Genomic DNA, 24,315 nt, shown 5'->3' on the forward strand with positions numbered 1-24,315 from the left:
AGCCTAAAGTGTTCTGACCATCATTCAGCTTTAAGTGTGTTTTTGGAGTGTGCAACCATTAAGCCTATTACCATGAGATTTCCTCAATAAAAAGAAGTTTCACTAATGGGAGTGTCTCGTGTCAGTTTGCCAGCTCGTGTGAATGTCAGAGGGAAAAGGCATGCACATGACATCCATTTCCATAGGTTATCATTTATCATCCTTAGGAAGGATCATACATTGTGGGGGTAAGACTGAAGGCCTTCAAAAAGGGTGATGTGCTAGAATCTAGCAGCTAGATGAAACACAAAGGGCGTGGGTAGAAGTCACCCTAGCAAGAGAAAGTTCTGGGGTTGTGTTTAGAATATTGACGACTAAACTGCTTTTCTGAAACTGGTACTTTCCAGATGTGTTAGACTGCAACTCCCATCATTCCCAGCCAGCATAGCCAACACATCTGGAAAGTACCAGTTTGAGGAAGGTTGCATTAGACAGTCAGGTCCCGCAAGGATCTCCCTGATGCCTTGAAATAGATCAAGAGACTGGCCTGGTTCAGACAACACGCTAAACCATGTTGCTTAACCACAAAATGGTTGAGGGAATGCATTAAGGTTAACATATTCCCTTAACCATTTTGTGGTTAAGCAGCATGGTTTAGCATATTGTCTGAACCAGGCCATTGAAACAAGTTGTAGTAATGGCCACCAATTTGGTTGGTTTTAAAAGGGGGTTGGATAAATTCCTGGAGGAGAAGGCTACCAATGGCTACTAGTCCTGATGGCTAGGTGCTACCTCCAGTATTAGAGGCAGTAAGTCTATATACACCAGTTGCTGGGAGGCATGGGTGGGAGAGTGCTGTTGCACTGTGTCCTGCTTGTGGGTCCCTGGTTGACAGCTGGTCAGCCACTGTGGCCACAGCTAGACCTAAGGTTTATCCTGGGATCATCCAGGGTTCGCCCCTGCCTGAGCACTGGATCCCCTGTGTGTCACCTAGATGAACAGGTTTGACCCCTGGATGATCCAGGGATAAACCTTAGGTCTAGCTATGGCCTGTGTGAACAGAATGCTAGACTAGATGGACCCTTGTCTGATCCAGCAGGGCTCTTCATAGGTTCTTAATAAACAAAACTCGTGTCAAGGCAGATAACGACCAGGGGGCACTTTTTGTTGACCTCCATTGGGCGTGACTTGATTCACTTGCTTGAGTCATCTGTGATCAGGATTGTGGTTGATCTATGAAGGGTAGCAAGAAAATGTTGAACTTGATGGCCTCTTGGTGCATATTTATTTATATTTATATTGACTTATTTTAAATATTTATATCCCACCCTTAATTTTTAAATGTATTTAAAACCATATGAGTTTAATTTACTTGGACTATATGAGTTTAGGGCTGGAACATCTAAGGAGGGAGTGGAGGCAGCAGGCTATTTAAGAAAACAGGCTATTTAAGAAAACAGACAATCACTAGCAATAGGCCTATTATTCAAAGAAATGACAATTAACAATTAAAAAATAAACAACCCTCTCCTAGCTGTGTTATACGCAGCACTGAAAATTAAAATGTTATAGATCTCTGTCCTTATTGCTGCCACCCAATACTAAATTGTGGCTCATTTTGATTAATATGATTGGACTAATATGCTGTTGTTAAAGTAACTGGGTCTGGGGCTGAAAAAGCATGCAGGCTGCAAATGGGAACAAGGAATGAAAGGGTGTGAAGAGGTTAGAAAAAGACCTCACAATTAGAGAGGGGGAAAGTGGTTTGTGATAAGGTTTCAGCCTCTAGGGTGTTTTCAGCGAGCATAGCAGAGCTTTTGTTTTCTGGTTCACCCTTCCATTCCTCCCCCCAACCTAAAGAAATCTGTAGGTCTTGTGCATCGTTTGTAGCATTTTTAATCTTCTCCAGCTTTCTAGCTCGTGCCTTTTAAGTGCTTGTAAGAAATTCCTTCACCCCTGTATAAGGGAATTTTGTCAAGGATAAAGTGTCTGAGAGCATAATCCTGGTTCCAGTACGTTCCATCTGTCTAGATAAGGAGCTCTGATGGGCCTGCAAGCAAGAAAAAAATGATCTGCACTCACAGGCCATGGCTAGACCAGGTCTATATCCCGGGATTGTCCCGGGATCATCCCTGTGCATCCAAATGACACACAGGGGATCCCGGGAGCAGGCACGGACGACCCCTCCATTTGCTTGGGATAATCCTTAGGTCTAGCTAAGGCACAGAAGTCTCTCTTTAATATCAAAAGAGATCTTCCCTTTAGCAAATGTCTGGATGTGATGTTATAGTAGCACATACATCTCACCTGTGGTTATTATTTTGCTTCAGTCCTTGTTCTGCTGCCTTTCTGTATGTTGAGGGTACAACATCCCGAAAGTAATCTAACACAGCCTTCCCCACTGTGGCACCCTTCAGATGTTTTAGACTACAGCTCCCATCACCTCTGACCATTGGTCATGTTGGCCGGGGATGATAGAATTGTAGTCCAAAACATAAAAACTACCCCACCACATTGGAGAAGGCTGATACAGCCCAATCTCTTGGGACAAGGCAGATTTTTGTACGTGGCATATGACAATTTACACAGTGGCTTATCTTCAATGCAAATGGCCTGGAATTAGGTGTTTGATAAAACAGAGAAGGGCAGAGAGCTAGAACACTATTGTGGCTATGACACGGGTGACTCTAGACAAGCCGCCATCTTTTAAAGTCAACCCCCCACTCTTCATCTCTAATGACATGCTCGTTACTGGGCACTCACAGCGTTCCCTCACATGATGTTGTCTGTCTCCCGCCCCTTCTGGCCTTCTTTTTGTGACCCCTGCCCCCAATTAAGTCCAATGTATTTTTAAACACGGAATTGCTGCTCCATTAGAGAAGTGGACTCAATGGGCCTCGTGCTTGTTGTGTACTTCCTCTTTTGAAAGAGGAAGTAACTGAGGAACGAAAATACGGGCAGAGAAGCGACAGGTAGGGAGTGTGTTAAACCCTGTGTGATGGAGCTTTAAGGCTCCAACCCTATGTACACTTTCTTGATAGTAAGCCCAATTAAACACAGCAGACCTTACTTGTGAATAAGCAAGTATAGGATTGAACTGCAAAAGTGCTTTGTGTCATTATTATTTATATATATAGCACCATCAGTGTACATCAGTGTGTCACTTGTGAAGATGCCCTAACAACTCACACTTGTACATGTCTGCTCAGAAGTAAATCCCATTGAATTCAGTCCTAAACCTACTGAAGTAATCCCAATTGAGCTTAATAAGAGTTACATTTGAGTACACATGTATAGGATTGCACTGTAATTTGCACTTTGCTTTGCTGATTTCCTTTATCTTGAAAGAACATTTGACCATGTATGGTTTGCAGATTTGCTGCAATACTAAATTAAGATGTGCTAATATTAGAGAGAGAGAGAGGGGGGGGGAGAGGGAGATGAAGGGAAGAAGTGAATAAATACAGAAAACTAAAACAGGAAAGATAAAGATAAGAAGGAAGGGGTATAACAACAAGTCTGATGAAAAGTGATATTCATGTCTGCCTAACTATGACTTTTAATTTATACATTTATCTGTTAATTATAACGGGATGCCTAGCGGGGCGTTAAAGTTCATCGGGAATAACTAAATGGAAGCAACTGCTAAGCTGAACGAGTCGCACACTCCAAGGCAGGCATTTCGGAACTGTCCCTTTAAAAGTGTCAATCAGCCATCTAGATGTAGACAAGGGAAAGCAGCATCTCTCTCCCTCTCCGGCGTCCTTCGGGTACGTGAAAGTTTGCCGGGGGAGCTGCATCCGAACCGTCCCAGGGACGCGGCGGACAAAAGAAGGCGGAACTACGTGGCTTCCCACCGAGCCGGCGGCAGCAGCAGCAGCCGGGCTCCCCAAAGCCCCGAGGCGCGGCAGTGCGCGCCCAGGCGCGTGTCCTTGCTCGGCGCCGGGGGCCCCGGGGCTGAAGAGCGCGGCGCTTCCCCGCCCGCCGCGGCTCTTGGCCGCCCATCGGAGCCTGGACGTGGCAAGCGGGGCGCTGGATCGAGCCACGCCGAAGCCACCGGCTCTGACCTGACCGCGCCGGGGAAGCCTTCGAGGGTGGATCGAGAGCAGCCCGGGGCTGCTCGGCGTCGCGGATGGATCCCGGGGGCTGCCGTCCTCTTCTTCCCCTTCCTGGACGCCGTTATTACGCGGGCTAAGGCGGGAATCCCAGCGGGCGGCGGCGGCAGGAGCCGGGGCGGACGCACATCCGAGGGATGCCCAGCTTGAAGCGCCTGCTGCGAGCGAGGCTGGGCTGCAGCAGGCGAGGCTCCGTAGCGTTTTGCCTCTGCTGGGCTGTAGGGGGCGCCTTCCTCCTCCTCGTCTTTCTAGCGCGCGGCGGCGGCGGCTTCTTCTTCTTCTCTGGGCGCTGCACGGACGAGCAGAGCCACAGGATGCTGGCCAGGCTGGTAGGTGGCGCTGGAGTGGAAGGGGTGGTGTGGGGCAGGTGTTTTTTTTAGTGTGCACTTGGACACAAAATGTGCAGTTTGGGGGGAAATGTGCAGTTGGAAATCTGATAATGTGCAGTTGAAAAAAGTGGTGAAAAATAAGTGTTTTTTAAGAACTTAAAAACAGACAAAGTCAGGGATGGCATGTAACACAAATTATATAAGGATGCAGGTGAAAGAGCCCTTGATGGTGTGGCTGATGCTGTTGGTTCCTGTGACAGTGTTGCCTGAATAGATGTGGGGGCAGAGTTGGCACTTGGGTCTATGGCATGGTCTAGTCCCTCTGCCTGTGTCTCTGTCCTGTGTCCTGTTGCTGGTTAGCATCCGCTTCAGGCTGGGAGGTTGTCTGTAGGCCAGGACTGGTCTGCCTCCCAAGGTTTGTGAGAGCAAAGTGTCTGTGTTGAAGATGGGTTGGAGTTCACTGATGATCCTTTGCAGTGGTTTCAATTTGGGGCTGTAGGTGACAACCAGTGGTGTACTTTTCTTAGTCTGTCTTCTTTCCTGGGTATCCATATGGCCCTGTAAATCTCTCTTTAATTTTAAGGTGCTACTAGTGTTGGTGATAATCTGTCCAGTCGTGAAAGAGAAGTAATGTGTTTGGCTGGGGGCAGCAGTGAGGTGTATGTGTGTCTGACAGGGAAATTTGCTTTAAAAAAACCTGGTGTAGGGGTGGGGGGTGGCTAGGTCAGCGGATCTCTCCCCTCAGTGGATCCCAGGGCCAACTGGGCTAGCGGACTGAGCATGGGCACTGTAGGGTGGCCACGTCCGGATCGCCCCAAAGAGGATGCCTATTTGCATACCATTAGCATGTGGCATTGAGATGCAAATTTTGAAATAGTTGTTATAAGTTAAGTGGAAGTGCAGTGGATCTTACCCTGTTGTGGAACACCATGTGGTTGCCTGTTTAGTTTGCTGTCCAGGTTCAAGGTCCAGCTCTTCTGATGGCTCTTTATTTTTCAATTAGACTTGGACTAAACAGCCCTTCAAATAGAGGATGCCTTCAAATAGAGGACTGTTCTTTGTAAAAGAGGACACCTGGCAGCAGCAAAGGAGGATCACATGGGATCCAAGATGTTAGGGATAAATTTTCCCTCCTTGATCTCTTCCTGATGCTTGGGTTTTCTGATGTGCTGTAGAGTTTGTTTATTTATTTATTTGTTACATTTTTCTCTCTTGCTTTTCCTTAAAGCAGCTTTCATGGTTTTCCATCCCCCTCCCCTTTATCCTCACAACAAACCTGTGTGGTAGGCCAAGCTGAGGGAGGATTTAAACCTCAGACTCCTGGTTCCTCAACTGAAACACTAATGACACCACCACCACAGGAATGGTGCTGGCAGACAAGGCTTTCATTGTGCAATTGCTTCGTTCACGGAATGTTGTGGGGTGCGTGTCTTGATGACATTGCCTTCAATTTGTTGTTCCCTTCCATGTTTTTCTACACCTTCTTCCTTTTATTTTTTCTTAATCCATTAAGGAACAGAAGATGGAATAGCTGCACAATGCCTTTTGACTTTTAGCGCCACAGGCACTCTGTCTGGAAGCATTTGGGAGTCCTGGGAGTCACCCAGCAGAAAAGATTGAGCTGAAGTTTGACTAAAGTTTCATTTTCAGAATCAAAGTAACATCCTGGTTCTGTGGAAGTTCTACACACAAAGAAATCCCCCATGTGTTTATTCGGGGCTTCCTGCTACGTAAATGTGCATAGGGTTGCAGTTTGTAGCCTTATGATACAATCCTGTGCTAAGTAGGTTCTTGTAGGAGCAAGTCCAGCTAAACTTCAGTGGCTGCAATTCTGTGCATACTTACTTGGGTGTAAGTCTCAGGGAATGTAGTAGGACTACCTTTTGAGTAAGCAAGTGCAGGAGCAAGCTGTCATTATTGGTTTGATCTTTTTTTAAAATTTATTTTAATTGTAACCAAAAAGTGATCAGTCCCCTAACAATTAATGTCTAAACAGCGGTTATATAAAATTAATTAATACAATTTTAGGTGGGGGGATAATACAAAGTAGGAAAGAAAAGAGAAAAGAAAAAGGGAGGGGGGGAACCTAATTATTGGTTTGATTAATAGGAGAGCAGAGGTTGCGGCAGAGAGGAACTTTCAGTTCTGGTATAACTAATGAGAGAGGCTTGTCCAGTCTCCCTGCTGGTGGTGGAGATCCTTCCCCAACCTGCAGTAATCCCTAGATTTCAGGAGGCAGGGTGGGGAAGTTCAAACCTCCCTTATCCTTGAGCGCTGAGATATGTGCGTGCATGGGGGTGTTGTAAAAAATCCCCCCACGGCCCCCCATCCAACACCAGATGCGGCCCTCATGGCTGAAAAAGGTTGTGTACTCCTGTCCTAAGCAGCCTGGGACCATCGTTTCTCAGGAATTGTCCCCTCTCATTTGAAGCTGCCCAAGATCTGCACTCATTTTCTGAGGCCCTCCTTGATGCCAAAGGAAGTGGATTTGATAAGGACAAAATAAAAGGGCCTTTCAGGTGTGGCACCCAAATTTAGAAAAAGCTTCCTAAGAGAGGCGTGTATCTCTTCGTCCGTTTTAAAACAGGTTCTTGGGATCGTACATGTGGGGTTCTTTTTCATTGATGCACTTAACCAGTCCCATGCATTGCTAGTAGCACAATAGTCCTTCCCTTAATTCACTCTGAGACGTCTGTTATAGGGCAGCCTAGTCCTTGTTGTTCACAGTGATGTCCTATCCCTTTGCAGTTGTTGGAGGTTACCCCATTGCTTGGAAGATATCCTTGTTGCAGGGAATACCTGAACCCATATTCACTGCTTCTTTTTTTCAAAACAACTGGAGAGCAGAATGCATTGCCTTGAAAAAATGAAACTGGTTTCCACTCTGTTCTACTATGGGGTTGCAGTGCTGTAGAGTAAAACACAAACAAAAACAGGATACCCCAATCCTAAAATCGTAAATGGCACTGCAACGTGCGATCACCATTTTGTGCCATGCCATGTGATGCCCCTTACGCCTGGAACGCTCTTCCAGAACATTTGAGATCTACAAGCTCAATCACAACTTTTAAAGCTCAGCTAAAAACTTTTCTTTTTCCTAAAGCTTTTAAAACTTGATGTTGCTCGGACTTTATACTGTTAGTTTTTACCCTACCCTGTGCCTGTTTGCATTCCCTTCCCCTCCTTATTGCTTTACTATGATTTTAGTAGAATGTAAGCCTATGCGGCAGGGTCTTGCTATTTACTGTTTTACGCTGTACAGCACCATGTACATTGATGGTGCTATATAAATAAATAAATAAATAATAATAATAATAATAATAATCCTTTTCCTCCCGTGTGCCATGGATTTCATTTCCACCAATGCTAAATTGTGACCCATAGATGGTAAAGGACCAGCCTTTTGAGTAGAGATGAATGGGAGCCACTGAATACTTGATGCCATGAATAGGAGATTTGTGAATGTGTTGGCATGAAAGTCACACGGAGGCGAGTGGTCCATGCTGATGGAGTTTTGCCTGTGCTTTGTGGTGGTGATTGGGGTTGGTGGGAGGAAAGAAGCCAGGCTGCTGATTAAGGAAAATGATCTGCTGCTTGCAAAGCATTTACTACTATGGCTGCCTTTTACACCTTCTAGGCACCAGTTACTGACAATTAAATAAGACAGAGTGTTCAATTGCTGAGTCTAACTGATACTAAAAGCAAACAGAAAAGAAGCAGAGTTTAAAGACAACAGTGGAAGTAGATGCTAGGCTGGTCAGCTAGAATATCTGTGGTCCATATCCATCTCTTTGCTGTGATAAAAGATTTACTATTTTAGGTTAGCTGAAGAAAGATTTGCTCCACATTGTCTGTGATATTATATCATGATATAACCTGTGCCATACATATTTATAAAGCAGAAATGTTATTTCAACGTTTCCCATGCTTTTGGCTGTGTAATGTTTTCTTCTCAACCTAATATTAGTAATATCTTGCTGGGAATGCACTACCACACATAAAATGTCCTTTACGTCAAAAGGCATAGATCGCCTTCTCAGCATACAAATTAAGCTGGAATACTTGGATGATAAGGTGAACTGCTTTTTGGTTAGAACTGTGACTTGTGAACATATTTAAAACCAAATACTGGATGTGTGTGTTTCACAATAACACTGAAAGGAACCATTTATTAGTTTGCAAAGGGGATAGAAGGGTTAAAGAACAAGCTAAATTCTTTTATTTTTAAATGACTTTTGTTAAACAGGAAAAAACCTTAAAGGAAATTAAATAATCTATTATGGTAGCAAGCTATTGATGACTATAAATTTCCCTGTTCTGCATAGTAAACGAAGACAAATTATCTGCAGCAGCCTTGCCGACTTCTTGGAAAGAGCAAGAAGACTGAATTCTTTTCTTCTGACAGGCAGCTGTGAAGCTTGGATACCTCTGAGATACGGAATATTTTCCATTTCCTCCAGAGCTATGCTGGCGCTCCAAAATATTTCGGAGGTATCTGACGTAACTCTGAGAACCACATTTGCATTGTTCCCTTTGGCTTGCGTCCGAAGTCAGATTCCAGAAGCAGACCAGTTATGTGCAGCCTTATCCATAAACCACAAAGGTCAGAATACTGCACTTGAGTTTACTACTATTTACTTCAAAACACCTAAATTGTCTAACATCCAAACAGACTAATTTTAAGTGGTTTCTGATTACTCTGTAGCAAAATAATGCAATTTATTTGTAGTCTAATCCACAAAGCAGTAAAGTAGCTTAAATGCTATGAATTTTATATGATTTATTTGAGAGGGTTGCAGTTGTTAATAACATATTTGACTTTTGTAACTGTTACAGCGCATGTTTACTCAGAAGTAAGCCCCATTCTTGTCAGTGGGATTTACTCCTACGTAAATGGATATAGGATTGCAACGTTATACTGCAATCTGTAAGTATTCTTCCAGAAGTAAACTCCATTGAGTTCAATGGGGCTTACTCTCAGGTATAGGAGTTAGTGGGTATAGGAGTGCAGCCCAAATCATTCTATTGTTAGTGTCTTATTTAAGTGTTGATTAAAATAAGGCAAACGGGTTATCAGCCATTATAACAACGGGAAATGAAATGCTTTGGCAATTGGTTCTAAAATAGATATTCCAAAATTTACTTAAATCTGTCATGTTGTACTACTTGCATCAGTGAATGGCTTCAGGCAAAAACTGTGTTACTATTTAAATCCAGTTTTTAAGTGTCTACACACAGAGGCATGTGTAACATAGCTTTTACAATTGTGTGCATTTCATTGTTCACATCCTTTTGGTTTAGCCCCAGGCTTTCATGACCTTAAGAGACCTTCATGACTCTGGAGACTAGTAAAGTATGCAAATTTGTTCCTGGAATAATTTTAGGCCATGTCTCACAATTTGCACACTTTGGGAAACATTATTATTTCAGATTTGCTAGCTATGATTATATTTTCTAAATATATATATTTAGAAAAACAAAAAGGGAATAGAATTCCAGAGCTGGAAAAGTCCTTGATAGAAGTTTAAGACAAAATACTTAAGGTTGTATCCAATGGAAGTTTTGTGCTAGTGGAAAGCAATTCTGCTCATGTAAGGTGGGGCAACCAGTTTTAGGTGATTCCGATACCCACTGCAGACTGCTGTGCTGTCCCCCAAATTTGCCCTGAAACAGTATTATGCGGGGCTGCACAGTGTGGCGATGTCAATGAAAACCGAGTGCCGTTCCTTGGGTGAGTGGAAGTGCTTTCTACTAGTACAAGGCCACCACTGGATGGAAACCTTTTCTCTTTCTGTAAAGCAGAGGTGAGGAATATGTGGCCTTCCAGATGTTATTTGACTGCAACTCCCACCAGCCCTAGCCAGCAGAGCCAATGGCAAGGGATAATCTCCATCGTGCCTGGGTCCAGCTCCAGCTGAGAGCTCCCTCCCTCCTGCTACCAACTGTCACTGCTGAACTTTGTAACTAAGGCCATAGCTAGACCTAAGGTTTATCCCTGGATCGTCCAGGGGTCATACCTGTTCATCTAGGTGACACACAGGGGATCCAGTGCTCAGGCAGGGGAGAACCCTGGATGATCCCAGGGATGATCCTTAGGTCTAGCTGTGGCCTAAGAATGTAATGCCTGAATTTTCTTTTCTTTCCCCCCTCCTCCTCCCTACCAAACCGCTTTCCTTTTGTGTCGTGTTTTTTAGATTGTAAGTCTGTAGGCAGGGACTGTCAAGAAATATTTTTGTAAGCTGCCGTGAGAGCCTTTTTTGGCTGAATGGTGGGATAAAAATGCATAAATAAATATAATAAATAAATAATAGGAGTTGTAGTCCAACAACATCTGGAGGGCCCCACATTCCCCATCACTGTTATAGAGCATATTCAGACTCAATGCTCATGACATTATTGATGGCCAATGGTTTGTTTGTTTCTCTGTTTAAGAATTTATACATACCGCTTCTCCTTTAACAATCCCAAAGCAAATTATAAAACAATACATCATTATAAAAGGACAACTATATTTAGACAAGTTAATGGTTGGGAAAAGCCAGGGTTAACAAGTGGATACTGATGTGGAGGTGGCAATGGGTTCTTGAAGGTACAGCTATCTGTTTTATTGACTATCATGAAGGACATTCCTATTGGGGGAGAAACTAGCCATGAACTCCCTGTGTGCTTCTGGATCGTCTTAAATGCTTGCAGCATGGAAGGGCCCAGGAATAGTCTGAAGGCAATTGATATGAATCCCCCTGTGGGGGCAGTTCAAACTAGCCAGCGCTTGGTGTGTGTCCCTCAAGTGCTTCAGAAGCACACAAGGCTGCTCTCGAATTTGCAACAAGGAGGCATGCTTGCAATTTGCAACCAGGAGGCACACCGGCATAGAGGCACAGTTGTTGGGGCTTGGCATCTCATCCACATGGCAAAAGATAAAATAGATCATCTGTAGGTGGGCAGATTGGAATTGCTGCAATGTTTTCAACTCTTTCCCATGCAGACCTCATAGTCAATAGAACGTACGCCGGCAGAGACCTGAGAATGGGCAAGCAGCCTAGAGAGGTATGAGAAGGTCCCACGGGGCTTTTGTTTTCTAGGTCCAACATTTCTCAGGGAGCCTGACTGAATATAGTGTGGGAAATTGTTAGCTGGAGGAAAGTGGGGCTGGGGAAAAATGAAGACGGAAGTTGGTATCCAGCCACCGTCTGGCTGTGTAGTTTTCTGCATCTTCCACGCCAGCCCAAATCAGTGATCATCTGCTCCGGAGATCTGCCCAGAATAGACTCTGCAGCTGCACTTCTGGAAGGTATGAATGGACACAGTTGTGCAGACTGCCTACACTCTTAGAAGTGGAGGGATGGAAACAATTATGGGTGGAGGAAGAGGCCAGCAGGGGAAATTCGTTTTATTCCTTTCTTGCATTTGAAATGACCACACAACTACAGAGTATCTCTTCTTCTTCTTCTTCTTCTTCTTCTTCTTCTTCTTCTTCTTCTTCTTCTAAAAAGGCTTTTCAGTCATGAATGGCAGAACCCACAAGCCATACAAATATATCCATACATTTCTCATGCATATCTTCTATACCTTTGTCAGCAGATGTCAGGTGATTTACGAACATATAATAAAGAGACTTTCTAACTCTGCTGTACAAACTTGTTGTAGGTTTCGAAATCTTGCATATTTTCAGCTTGATAGATTACAACTGATTAGACGCTGCTACATCTTAGAATGAACAGAGTCCGACTATAGTTCACATTTACCCCTTTTTTCCCCTTGTAAAATCTTTGCTGTGAATTTGGCCTGGTTAAACTAACAGGAATCTGTCCTATGCATTTCCGTTGCTCCTACAAAGCACTTTCTGTGACATTATGACATTGTTCTGCTTGAGCACACAGGGAAATGATTCCATCTTACTGCTGCTTATTATATTTATCACTGTGGTTCATCATAGTGTGCTTTCCTATGGTTTTTGCTAGCTAGTTTTATGTGTGGCAGAAGAAAATGTGTGTGTTGGGGGGCTGGGGTTGGGTTAAAGCTACAGGCTTCAGCTTGTCCTGTGGATGGCTTATTCTGTGGATAGGTGCGTAGCAAATGCACCAGGCTGAAACCAGTGACCTTTTCTATGTGGCAGAGGGAGAACAAATAACATTTTAAAGGTACAGGCCCTTTAAGTTACCACCACCTTGGCATGGTCCACAGAGGAATCTGAACACAGAACTCCATATTCAGAGCAAAAGCACAGGACCCAAACCACTGAACCACAATTTACTGGCTGTTGTGGGCAGAACATAGGCCCAAAGACACCAAGCCTATGCCAATTAGCAACAGTTGCTGGGCAGTTATGACAGTTCTACAGGAAAGACAAACATGGACAAAATTCATCTCAAACTTGACACCTTGTGTGTCTGTGTGTGTGCGTATATTTTGTGTCTGCCACAACTGGAAAATATATTTTAAATATAAAGCTGCTGAGGTGATTCTTCCTTTCCCTGACTCTCAAAGTGACTGGAAAGTGTGGCTTTTGGCTATCAACTGTTTGATTGTTTCCATCTTTCTCCAGTGTCTTGACTACAGGACAGGAGCCTTGACAGGGGACCTTTGTGAAGACTTATGCGTGGCACAGAAGTTGATATACAAACGCTGCCTTTATTATGACAGAGGTAAGAAGGTCATCCAAGCTGACTGGAGAGGTCGCCCAGTGATCCTGAAATCAAAAAATGAAATATTCTCTAGTTACCACCACCTTAGCTTTCTGGAGGAAATGGAATCACAGGGTATTCCAGAGGCAGAACTGCTTCTGATGGTTGCTTTGGAAATCAAGAGTGTTCTGGGCTTAGAACTTCCCAATAATACTATGGGAAGTTCTTTGTGGACTAAGAGGAGAGGTCCGCACTGGAAAGCACAACTGGCTAGTATGTGGTCCTTACTCCAACAAGAAGAATATATTTACTTTAGTGTCTTGCAAGACTTCAGTAAACATGTCCTCAGGGTCATTGGCTCTTGTGGCCATTTCTATGCAGTGGAGTATTTGACAGCTGGACATGCCTGGCACAAAACCCTCTTTTCTGTGGAAGATGCCGTCGGTGCCTCCTTCTCTGGGATTAAAAGCAAAGCTAAGGCCGTCACCGAAATTGCAATCAGCTTCCTGGATATGGTGAATCATTTTGACAATGACTTTTCTCACCGGCTTCATCTCTGTGACATTAAACCGGAAAATTTTGCCATCCGAAATGATCTGACGGTAAGTTAGGACCTCATCCTTGATGTTCTACCTGTACAATCCTATAGATGTCTGCTCAGAAGTAAGCTCCACGGAGTTCAATGGGACTTATTCCCAGGTCAGTGGGCAGAGGATTGCAGCCTAAATGTATGATGCATTGTCATAACTGAAGTTGGTAACAAAGATAGCATTCTACTTATAACCAAAAGAGGTGTTCTTTTCTTCACTGTTGATATCATAGATGCAGAGTTGGGTTCCAGATGTGTTCCAGGTGGGGAGGGGCCATAGTTCAGTAGTAGAGCATGTGCTTTGCATGTAGAATATCCCAGGTTTGATCCCTGACAAGAGGAGATAGGTGTTGTTGAAAAACCCACTGTGGGAAACCCTGGAAAGCCACTGCTAGTCAGTGTTGACAATACAGGGCTACATGGTCTAACTCATATAAGGCAGCTTCCTATCTTCCTATGTTGGTTGTCCTTGTAAATGTGGGCTGTTTCTGCTTGGAGCCTGAGTTATTTGAAGCCCAATGTGATGGATTCTGCCACTTACCTATTGTTGCAGTTAAAGTCACTTGCCATCATAATTTCTTAAGTGATATGGGTGTCGCCTTTCTGAGAGAGTGCATCTTATTTCCTAGGTAGTACTATGATCTCAGTGAGACTTTTCCTGAATGTGCAAGCTTCATGTCCAAATCAAACAAAAATGATAGAACAAGTGGAATCTGCAACAAAATATTGCAGTGCGGATTGCTCCTGTTCAGTGTTCCAGCCATGCTCTATTCCAGAATACCCCATTCTACTCCCACTCCTTCCTGTTCACCACCCACCCAAAAAGGCACTGCAGCCAATGAACATGCTCAGTCATCATTGGGCTGTTTGGGGGATTTCTCCTCTGTTATGTTCTCCCCCTCCCCCACGATTTTTTTTATACTACAAACCTTTTGATTCCTCCAATCCAGATGACTGCCTCCTATTATGCATTGATACAGCCATTATGACTACATAAGGGCTGGCAGTAGAAGAACTGAGTTTGTTTTTAGAATAGCCAAGTGGGATCTGCAACAAAATGTTGCAGTGTGGAGTACTCCTGTTCACAGTTCCAGCCAGTCAACAAAGTCCTCCTTCCACAATACTCCATTCTATTATCCTTCCACCTGCTTTTCTGTCCCCTTCCCCAAACAGTCAGATGGCATTCCATGGCTACTGAACATGTTCAATCCTCTTGCTGTCTGTCTTTAAAAAAAAAATTCAGACTTCTGAGAACCTTGCAGTTTCCACAAGCCTGCTGAGACCCCCTCTTATGAGACCTCCCTTATGGGTGGGTGGTACTATTTTGGCTAGAATCGCAATGGCACTTCCAGCCCCAATATTGGAAATGGAGGGAATACTGCTGCTAGCTTACAGCTACTTCATAGTTGCAGAGTTCTTGGAGACACATATCCTAGCCTTGAGCATCTTCTAGAAGTGTAGTGAAGCCATAAGTATGTAGGCTGGCTTTGAGCTGATCTGCAGGCAGAAGTAGGGATGCTAATTCTATTGGATTTCAAGACAGTAGTAGGAGGATGTGTTCTAGAAACTGAGTAAGTTTTGACAAGTTTTGTTCTTGTTTTAACATACCACGAGCCTTTGAGGAAAGGTGGAATAGAAACCCAATTAAATACTGACCTCAGCTGGGTTTTTTGTAAGGGCTGAGTCTTCTATAGAAGTAGGGTGACCATAGGAAAAGGAGGACAGGGCTCCTGTATCTTTAACAGTTGCATTGAAAAGGGAATTTCAGCAGGTGTCATTTGTGTATATGGAGAACCTGGTGAAATTCCCTCTTCATCACCACAGTTAAAGCTGCAGGAGCTATACTAGAGTAACCAGATTTAAAAGAGGGCAGGGCACCTGCAGCTTTAACTGTTGTGATGAAGAGGAAATTTCCCCAGGTTCTCCATATATACAAATAACACCTGCTGAAATTCCCTTTTCTGTGCAACTGTTAAAGATACAGGAGCCCTGTCCTCCTTTTCATATGGTCACCATAATAGAAGGGTCTTCAAATCATGCTTTCTGTTTAACTTGGAGCAAATTAATTTCTTCCTGTAGACTGAAAGTTGAATGTGTTAATTAACACAGCTGCCAATAGAGCCAGTTTTTATTAAGTAAGTTCATAGAACTTCACGCTTGGAAGTGTTGGGCAAAGGTTAAGCACATAGTGACTTAAAGGTATAGGAATATTTCCCCTTCCTCTCCCATTTATTTCGATATTTATTCAGGTGCCTAATTAGAACCTAGGGAATGGGTGGGAAGCAGCAAAATAAAGCACCAGAATGTTTGAATTATTGAGTGAAGGAGAACAGAATTTTTCTGGCTCAGCTTTGCTTACCATATGTTTAGTCATGATCACTACAAATCACCATTTATTTATTTATTACATTACTTTACTGCCCACAGCCCTCTGGGTGGTTCACAACCATTAAAACCATAACATTCAACATAAGATCTGATATAAAAGTTTAAAAGTTTAAAACTACCATATAAAATAAAAGTAAAAAACCAAGATAAAACCTAGCAGCGGTACAAAGGTTTAAAATACCATAGCAGATTTAAAACAACAGAAACCGAGAGACTAAAGTGCTGAAAATAAGAAGGGCTTCACCTGGCACCCAAAAGCATCAGGCTGGAAAGCTTATACATTTGAAGGCGCCTGCCAGAAGACATTGGCAGTTGCAGCCACAGGGTACTGTTAGCTGTGCCCCAGAGTTGCAGGGTGCTGACAGAACTGCCTCTGCAGTACTGTTACTACATGTCCTCCTCTTCAGGTTGTTAGGGAAATTCCCCGATCCAATAGGGAAGGGAACGGAGTCCAGGCAGGTCCAGATTCAAAGGCTTTTATTCAGAACTACACATGTAGGAGAAAGCTCACCTCCAGCAAGTCAAAGGCTGAACTCCCTGCCCATCATCCACACACAGCATACTTTTATACTTTCAAAGTTGCTCTGATGAAATCGTACTTTCCCTCCTCCCTCTCCTGACTGATCACAAGTCCCATAAATGTTTCCATTAACGAAACCATTCTTACATAAACAATATTGTCCTTTACTGCAGTGATGACCAGTACAAGTGCTACATTTTGTTCCTGATAAGCACCCCAAGGGTGAATGGAAAGTCCCGAGTATGCTCTGGCCCTTCCAAAGTGTCCTAATCAGGGATCTTCTTGTCTGGGCAATAATGCAGTTGACCTTAGAAATACAAGGCTTTTAGATATGAATTTCAGGAGAAAGTAACAAGTGCTGGGAGGGGCTAGGAGTCAGTGATTCTGATTCTGGGATGCTTGTGCACTTTTTACTTTAGACAGAAATGACAGGACTTTTCAGATTTCCGTCAACGTGTCTAGTCATTATTATTATTATTTATTTATTTATATAGCACCATCAATGTTCATGTATCTGAGCAACATGCGCTAAGAGTCTTCAGCTGAAAATCACAGTGCACCACAGCAACAACTGGGATGCCCAAATAAGGAACAAACATGGAAACACCCGCAGCCCCAAGCTTAGAGTTCTCAAACAAGCAGTTTATTCCCAAAATAAAAAATGTTATGTGCATGGGCAGCAGTTGCATAGGACCAGAGAAACTGTGAGGTTAATTGTATGGAGGAGCTAGTCTGGTGGTGGGGAAAGGGTAGGAGGGTGGAGATAGAATGGCTTCCTAGTATTTTGGGAGGATGAGGGAAGACAGGCTACTTTCTAACAAGGAAATTGGAAGGTGCAAAAGGTTAGAGAGACACTCGAGGGCCTGATAGTGGTAGAGTTAGGAATCTAAATGCTGATAACTTGGCCTGCCAGGCGCACAGGTAAATGTACAGGAAGTTAGTCCTAAGAAGGGGCAGGGAGAGAGGTAAGACTGAAACTCAAATATTACTTATTCAAAATCAAAAAGAGTAAAAAGGGGCTCTTCCTTCCAAGTCTGTTGTGACTAGGGTTATACGTCTGTTCCACGACATATGGTAGAGGCTTGTGGAATCTTTGTTTTTTACTAGAAAACTGGAGCCTGGTGTAAAATACATACCATGGAGTGTCGAAGTACACATTATGTTGATTATGTAGCATGTTGCTGACATCTATCTTGCTTCCTTACTTGAGAGTAAGTGCATACAGGCCCAGTTCGGATCAGGACCAGTACACACTAGGAGGGGGAGACTCCATTTAGCCAATAGAGACTTTTCGAAATTTTGTTAACCCCTAGATGAGGGAGGTGGAACTTTTAATCATCCCCTCTCAATGCATGCTGGTTTCGATCCAAATCAGGGCACTCAAATAACAAAAGCAAGAGAGCAGTCAGCTCTATGCTAGGCAATTAACGTAACATGTAGTTAAGTTTGATAGTGCTGCCACAAATTGCAAAGGATACAGCGGGAAAGAAACCAGTCACTTTAAGTAATTCATTCTGACAAGTGCCATCGCCACACCGTTTATATTAAAATGTGTGGTTGGAAGGCAAATATAAGGAGGAAAGTTCTGATTTTTGGATGCTCATACTGATATGAATACCAAGCTCCTGATAACCATTTTTGTTGCATGTTAATTGTGCTTTTTTGTTTCATTTTGTTGACTTCTTTTTCATACACTGCTGCCCCCTGAGATAGCCCCATGTTTGATCAACCTGCCAATTTTGCTAGTAGGAGCTAATGAAACGGCCAGCATATGATACAAACAGACAACAGGCTCTTATTCTTTTAATTCAATATGTCTTTGTTTTTTGCATGGACATGGGGAATCTACATAAGGCTCCTTGGTTACAGCTTGGTCATCTCATGTTCAAATCATAAAATTTGGGCCACAGTTTAGTTCTAGCCCAGTGTTGGACATCCTAGCAAACAAAAACCAAACCAACTGAAAACGAATAGCTGGAAGCACTTTCCAATGGAGCTTCTTAACAATATAGAAACTCTAAGAAGTTACAGGAGTACTCCAGAATATATTAAAAACTAGCTGTGTTTCTGATATGGCTTGCATGAACTTGCAAAAGGCCCTAGGGTGTGTCAGTCTTCTAAAGCTTTCCAAGAAGGCTTTCCAAAAGAAAAAAAGGCTTGGAGCAATAAGCTGCTCTTGGTCTGAGTGAGAAATGAGAGGGCCATTTCAGATTCAGGACTTTCACCTTGTCATTCAGATGGCTGTGGTTTGTAAGCTGTCTTTTATTTTCCTGCTCCCTTTGATGTTGTTATTTTCAAGTGAAAAGAGCATTTGCAAAAGAGTGTTGTATTGACAGCTTAGGGACTACAATTCACAGTTGACATCATCACCCACGAAACGAACATGCATTTGGCAAGCAAATATCATTAGGAGCAGCAGCAGCAGCAGCAATTCCTCCCCAAAGTTCTCTTAGGGAATTCTATAGGCTATGGGGTTAGGTAGAAACCCTGCTACGCTAGTGGAATATCAAATATGTTCATGTGCTCCTGTTGTGGCAGATAACACCAGCAGATGCACTGGTGGAATATGGACATTTCCAACCTCTCCTCCGCTTATGCAGAAATAAACACTTCAATGTGCAGTTGCTGGGATCACCTGATGTTTGCCCTGTTTCACTCCTAAACCAATTGTGTATTACCCAGTGTGAAGGAGGGGAGAAACTGAAGTAAAGCATGAAACAGAGCATGAATGAGGTACACTTCAGCTACCCTGTTGTGGCCAAGGGTGTTCTTATAAAACAAGATAAAACACGCACGCACGCACGCACGCACGCACGCACACACCGCATTTATTTACATGTTTGTGGGAGCAGTTCTGAGCATTGTCACCACTGGAGTGTGGATAATATTGCAGTTTAATCAATTTGAAGGGTAGAATTTTGTGTATATGTAGCTTGGGAGACAGTGTCCACTAACATTTTTATAAGTAGCTACAAGGGGACAGCTTGGTGGAGTCGGTGCGTAGGTGCATTGGTCATAGAAACATAGGAATCTGCCTTATGCCAGGTCAGATTATTGTCAATCCAGCTGTCATGTCTAGCTCTGCTCCCCCTGGGTTGGAAGAAGGTGTTTCAGGTGATCAATCAGAATCAGATTCTGAAGTAGAGGAGTCGGCGCCAGAAACAGGTCAGCCTGTACCAGTCGGGGAGAAAGCTCTCATGGGCTCTTCACCAGCTGGGAGTGAACTCTCTCCAGAGCTTATCTCGTCAAGGGCAAATAATACACAGTCAGTGGGAAGCCAACATTCTTCCAAAGGAGAGAGCATGGACAGGTTAGCCGATCCTAGAGTACGCCGCAGACTAAAACAGGCAGAGCGAAAGGAAGGCGAGAGAAAGTCAGCCCAGCTGGCGTCCTGTCAGAAGCTGCAATAGAACTAGTCTCTCTGAAGTTAACACGTCTTGGGAAAGGGCCTTCCACTCTTCTTGAAAGGACAATTGTCTCACTTAGTTTGCATAGTTTTGCCTAGGAGAAAGTTCCTAGAGATTAGACTCTCTTCAGGTGGGAAGAGATGTTTATTGCTTGAATAAAGCTTTGTGGATTACTTAGCAGGCCTTGTTATTGTTTCCAAAGAAGGCGGGAGGTTTTGAGAAACACGACGCCAGCCCTCTGTACTTTGACTAGCAGCGATGGTCCTAGGTCTCGTGGAGGGAGGGGATCTTTCACATCTCCAGCTACCTGCTCCTTTTAACTGGAGATGCCAGAAACTGAACCTGAGATATGCTACATGCAAAGCTCGTGCTGTATCACTATAGTAAGGATCAGCTTCCTGTTGGACAGCTCCTGTTATACCCTTAGTTTAGGAGAAATGCTTAAAGTTGAGGCTGGTTGAAATCAAAGAAACAGAATTTACATCCTCACAGGAAGCAACTTTTCTTGTTATGGAGACTTGAATTAATTATTACTCCTTGGCTGGCATTTCCCCCACCATCTCCCACAAGATCCTATTCTTTTCTTTCACACAAAAATCAACCCTGGAGTTGCAGAGCACATCAGCAAAAGTCTTTCCACTTGTAATTTCTAATTTTCTCTTGCATTTATCTTGGAATGCTTGGATCAGCAGTCTCGGAAACACTGAGAACAGAGAAGTGATTATTTGCACTGTGATTCGCCTCCAAGTATGTCACCTTGAATGCATTGCTTTGGTTGCAGGTCGTCGCTATTGACGTAGATATGGCGTTTTTTGAACCTAAAATGAGAGACATCCTTGAACAGAACTGCACAGGAGATGAAGACTGTAATTTTTTTGATTGCTTTTCAAAGTGTGACCTGAGGAGCAGAAAATGTGGAGCAGAGAGAGCCAATAACAACCTCCAAGTGAGTGGTGACAGGCTTATTTATCTATTATTGGATGCAAGGCTCTACTTTAGATTACCCGTTACAGTGCAGATTTTTTTTTAAAAAAAATCCCATTATTATTATTATTATTATTATTATTATTATTATTATTATTATTTATTGCATTTTTATACCGCCCAATAGCCGAAGGTCCCTAAAGGATTGTCCACACATGCCCTTGATGACTGCAGCCTCAAGTGGTAACTCCCATGTATGAACAAGTTCTTTCAGATCTAATCACCACAGGCAGGATTTTATACCATGCCAGGACATAGGAGGCTGCCTTATACTGAGTCAGAGCATTGATCCATCTAGTTCAATATTGACTACACTGGCTGGCAGCAGCTCTCCAAGGTTTCAGATAAGGGTGTTTCCCAGCCCTACCTAAAGATGCTGGGGATTGAACCCAGGACCTTCTGCATGCAAAGCCTGTGCTCTACTTGGCTCGTCCCCACATCACTGAAAAAAATTCTTTTCACTGAAGACAACTGACCCCATTGAGACAATTTTCATTTAATGCCAGATACTACCCAAAATGGCACCCCCATGATGAGTTCTGCTCCCTGCTGTAAGATCTAGCAATACTCAACGCATCATGCGGCATCATTGCTTTGCCACCTTCCCCAATTGATCCAGTCATTGTACAGACGGCAGGAAAACTCACAATGTGATGACATGACATCACTTGGCAACTCCTCCTACATGCTGTGGCAAAGAGGGAGAAGAACTTATTATTTATTTACTTATCTTTTTAAACTGCCCATTTACTGAAGTTCTCTTGCCGTGGGAATGCTGTTTTTGGTGGCATTCCCATGGTAGATGTACCATCTAGCCCAGCTGTGAGAAGTGTTGAGAAATCAAGCAATGTACATGAACTAGTGAAAAAATGCCCTTCAACCTCCAGCTCTGCATACTATTTGTAGTAATAGCAAACTGGCTCTTACACTTCATATTCCCTGTTGCACATGTTGTCAGAGTCCTTCATTGCCACAGTCCTTAGAGCCAATGCATACTACTCCAGTGTTTGTGGCTGTTGCATTTTTCTTCTGTAGGTGGAGGTGTTTTCCTGCATCACAGTAAGTGGGTCCCCTGACTTGTTTGCTTCAAGTAACAAACTGGGAGGGCCTCCTCCATGGGCTGATGAAAAGATCCACTCCAGTAACCTTTAGTGCAGCAGTTGTGATCCTCAGTGCTGGGTTTAGGTAGAAGTGCTCTTCCATAACCATTGTCTCAAAACTATATATCAACTTAGTATGTGTTTCTGGTCTGTGTGCAAGAAAGAGAATCCAAGTGTAAATTTGCTTGGGATGTGCATGATCAGGGGTGTGACAGCAGGGGCAACCTAGTGATGCCGGCTTTGGCTTGGAGAGGGCATTCTAGTCACCCAGTTCTTGTTTTCTCACTGGTCTCCCTTTTGTCCTGATTAGGTGTGAGGGCCAGGGGAAGTGGTTGTAACACAGTGCTCACTGATTGTTCTGGGTCTTTTCAGGCAAGGCAAAGAGTCTGGAAGAGTCACGTCAGGCCCTTTGATAGTGTATTGTAGGAAGTGCTGGTTGGAATATTCTCTCATAAAGAGCTGCTGTCCCAGCAAAGGACCACAGTCACCTGAGGCTTTAAGGAGGCCTGCAAAGCCTTGCTCTGTGTGATGACCTGATAGAATTGTATGTATGCACCTTACACCTGCCCTGAAGCCTCATGAAACTTGCCTTTTTCATAAAAGCAAGCCTGACTTCTGTTGCCTGGGCAATGCAGCCGCCCCACATTACTGTATCCGTGTAGTGACTTGATTGCTCCCCCCTCCCATGTCCTGAGGGTGACAACCTTTCATACCTGGTTGTTTGGATGAGAATGAATCAAGTATGTTGGCTTTTCAAAATAATTTATAGTGTCCCGCTATAAGGTTCAAAAACATCCTACTAGTATTATTGCCACCGATCCCCATTACATTGTTAGAATAGGCTCCTCTTGGTTTTGCCCTCAAATAAAGAGGTGTCTTGCTGAGATGGCTGTCATATCATTATAGGGTAAAATGCATAGTGGAAAGGTTTGTTGGTAGCCAGAAGCTAGAAAAGCATAGAGCGGGGGTGGGCAACTTGTGGCCATCCAAATGTTTTGGCCTATAACTCTCATTATTGCTAACCACTGGCTATGCTGACTAGGTCTGATGGGAGTTGTAGTCCAGAACATTTGAAATATAGCCTCCTTTAAAGAGATATTCACCCTCTTCCAAAGTATGATGTGCAACAGAGCTGCAGTACTTCCATTCATTTAGATGGGAGAAGCCAATCTGTGTGCCTGAAGTAGTGTGTGTGTGTGTGTGTGTGTGTGTGTGTGTGTGTGTGTAAATCAGCTCTATCCACTTAAATTTGGTCCTGATGTGGGTGATTCATGAATATGTTGGAACTTCCTGCATCCAGAACAGATAACTGGATTGGAACCAATGTTTCTCTAAGTAGGACAAATTTGCTGGTGATCGACAGGACAGACGTTGTCACCATGTCATGTGGCCTGGCCACTGCTGAATAGATGGACCATTGAACTGACCTCGAAGATCATGTGCGTGCTTTGCTGTCACTTTCGTCAACTAGATTGTGTTCATTTCTTCTGTCCTAATAGCTCATAGGTCACCCACTTAGGTAAAAAAAAAAAAGTGTTTGAAGTTGTGATTTCTCTTCCTTTCCACAGGTCATCTGTGCTAAAATATTCCAGCCCTGGTTCTCCTTAAACCTCAGAGGATCTGCCCTCTCCTTTCCCCTGCAGCTTCAGTTACAGAAGGCGGTACAGGAATGTGCAGAATCAGGGACCAAGGATATTACTCATCTCCAGAGTAGTTCTTCAGATTCTCTTTCCGAGTTATACCACTTGCTCCGAGCCAGCCAAAAGGAACTTCAGAAATCTGGTCGCTCTGCTCATCGAATACACCAGTGATTTGTATTCAGTGAAGAATAACCTTCATTTTTTTAACCTTCTGTTCAAAAGAATTAATTTCTTTGTATTGGCTTTTTACTCTGCTTTTAAAAAACATGATTGAAGATGTAGTGTGTATATTATGAGTACTCCCTGAAATGTGAAATTGTTTTTCTGAGACTCTGTTTATGCTTAGTTCCTGAACACATGCTGTTTCCCCCCACACACTGTTATTTTGCATTATATTGTTTATCCAAAAAGCAGCAGCAGCCGTCCAGCCTGATGTGTGACCCAAGGGTGGAAAACATTTACATTTCAAATGTGCTTTGGAGATTTTAAAATAGAACTATTTAGCAAATTAATTCTAGTTTTAAAATAAGGGATTAGGGATGGGATGGGCACAGTGAATGTTTTATTCAATGATGATTGTGCAGACTAACTAAGATCTTTGTTAGCAAGAAGGTGAATATATATTTGAATAAAGGAGAGC

General features: G+C 43.4%; 1 protein-coding gene across 1 annotated transcript; it reads left to right on the forward strand.

The window, feature by feature from the left end:
* The first annotated feature begins 3,611 nt into the window (after positions 1–3,611).
* Positions 3,612–23,846, forward strand: DIPK1C (divergent protein kinase domain 1C). The gene is made up of 5 exons (XM_063130020.1): positions 3,612–4,104; positions 4,176–4,423; positions 12,969–13,649; positions 20,733–20,897; positions 23,604–23,846. Exons 1-5 carry the CDS (start codon positions 3,612–3,614, stop codon positions 23,844–23,846), a joined length of 1,830 nt encoding a protein of 609 aa, XP_062986090.1.
* Positions 23,847–24,315: the final 469 nt, after the last annotated feature.

The sequence above is a fragment of the Elgaria multicarinata genome, chromosome 7, assembly GCF_023053635.1.
Source record: "Elgaria multicarinata webbii isolate HBS135686 ecotype San Diego chromosome 7, rElgMul1.1.pri, whole genome shotgun sequence".
Classification (NCBI taxonomy): domain Eukaryota; kingdom Metazoa; phylum Chordata; class Lepidosauria; order Squamata; family Anguidae; genus Elgaria; species Elgaria multicarinata.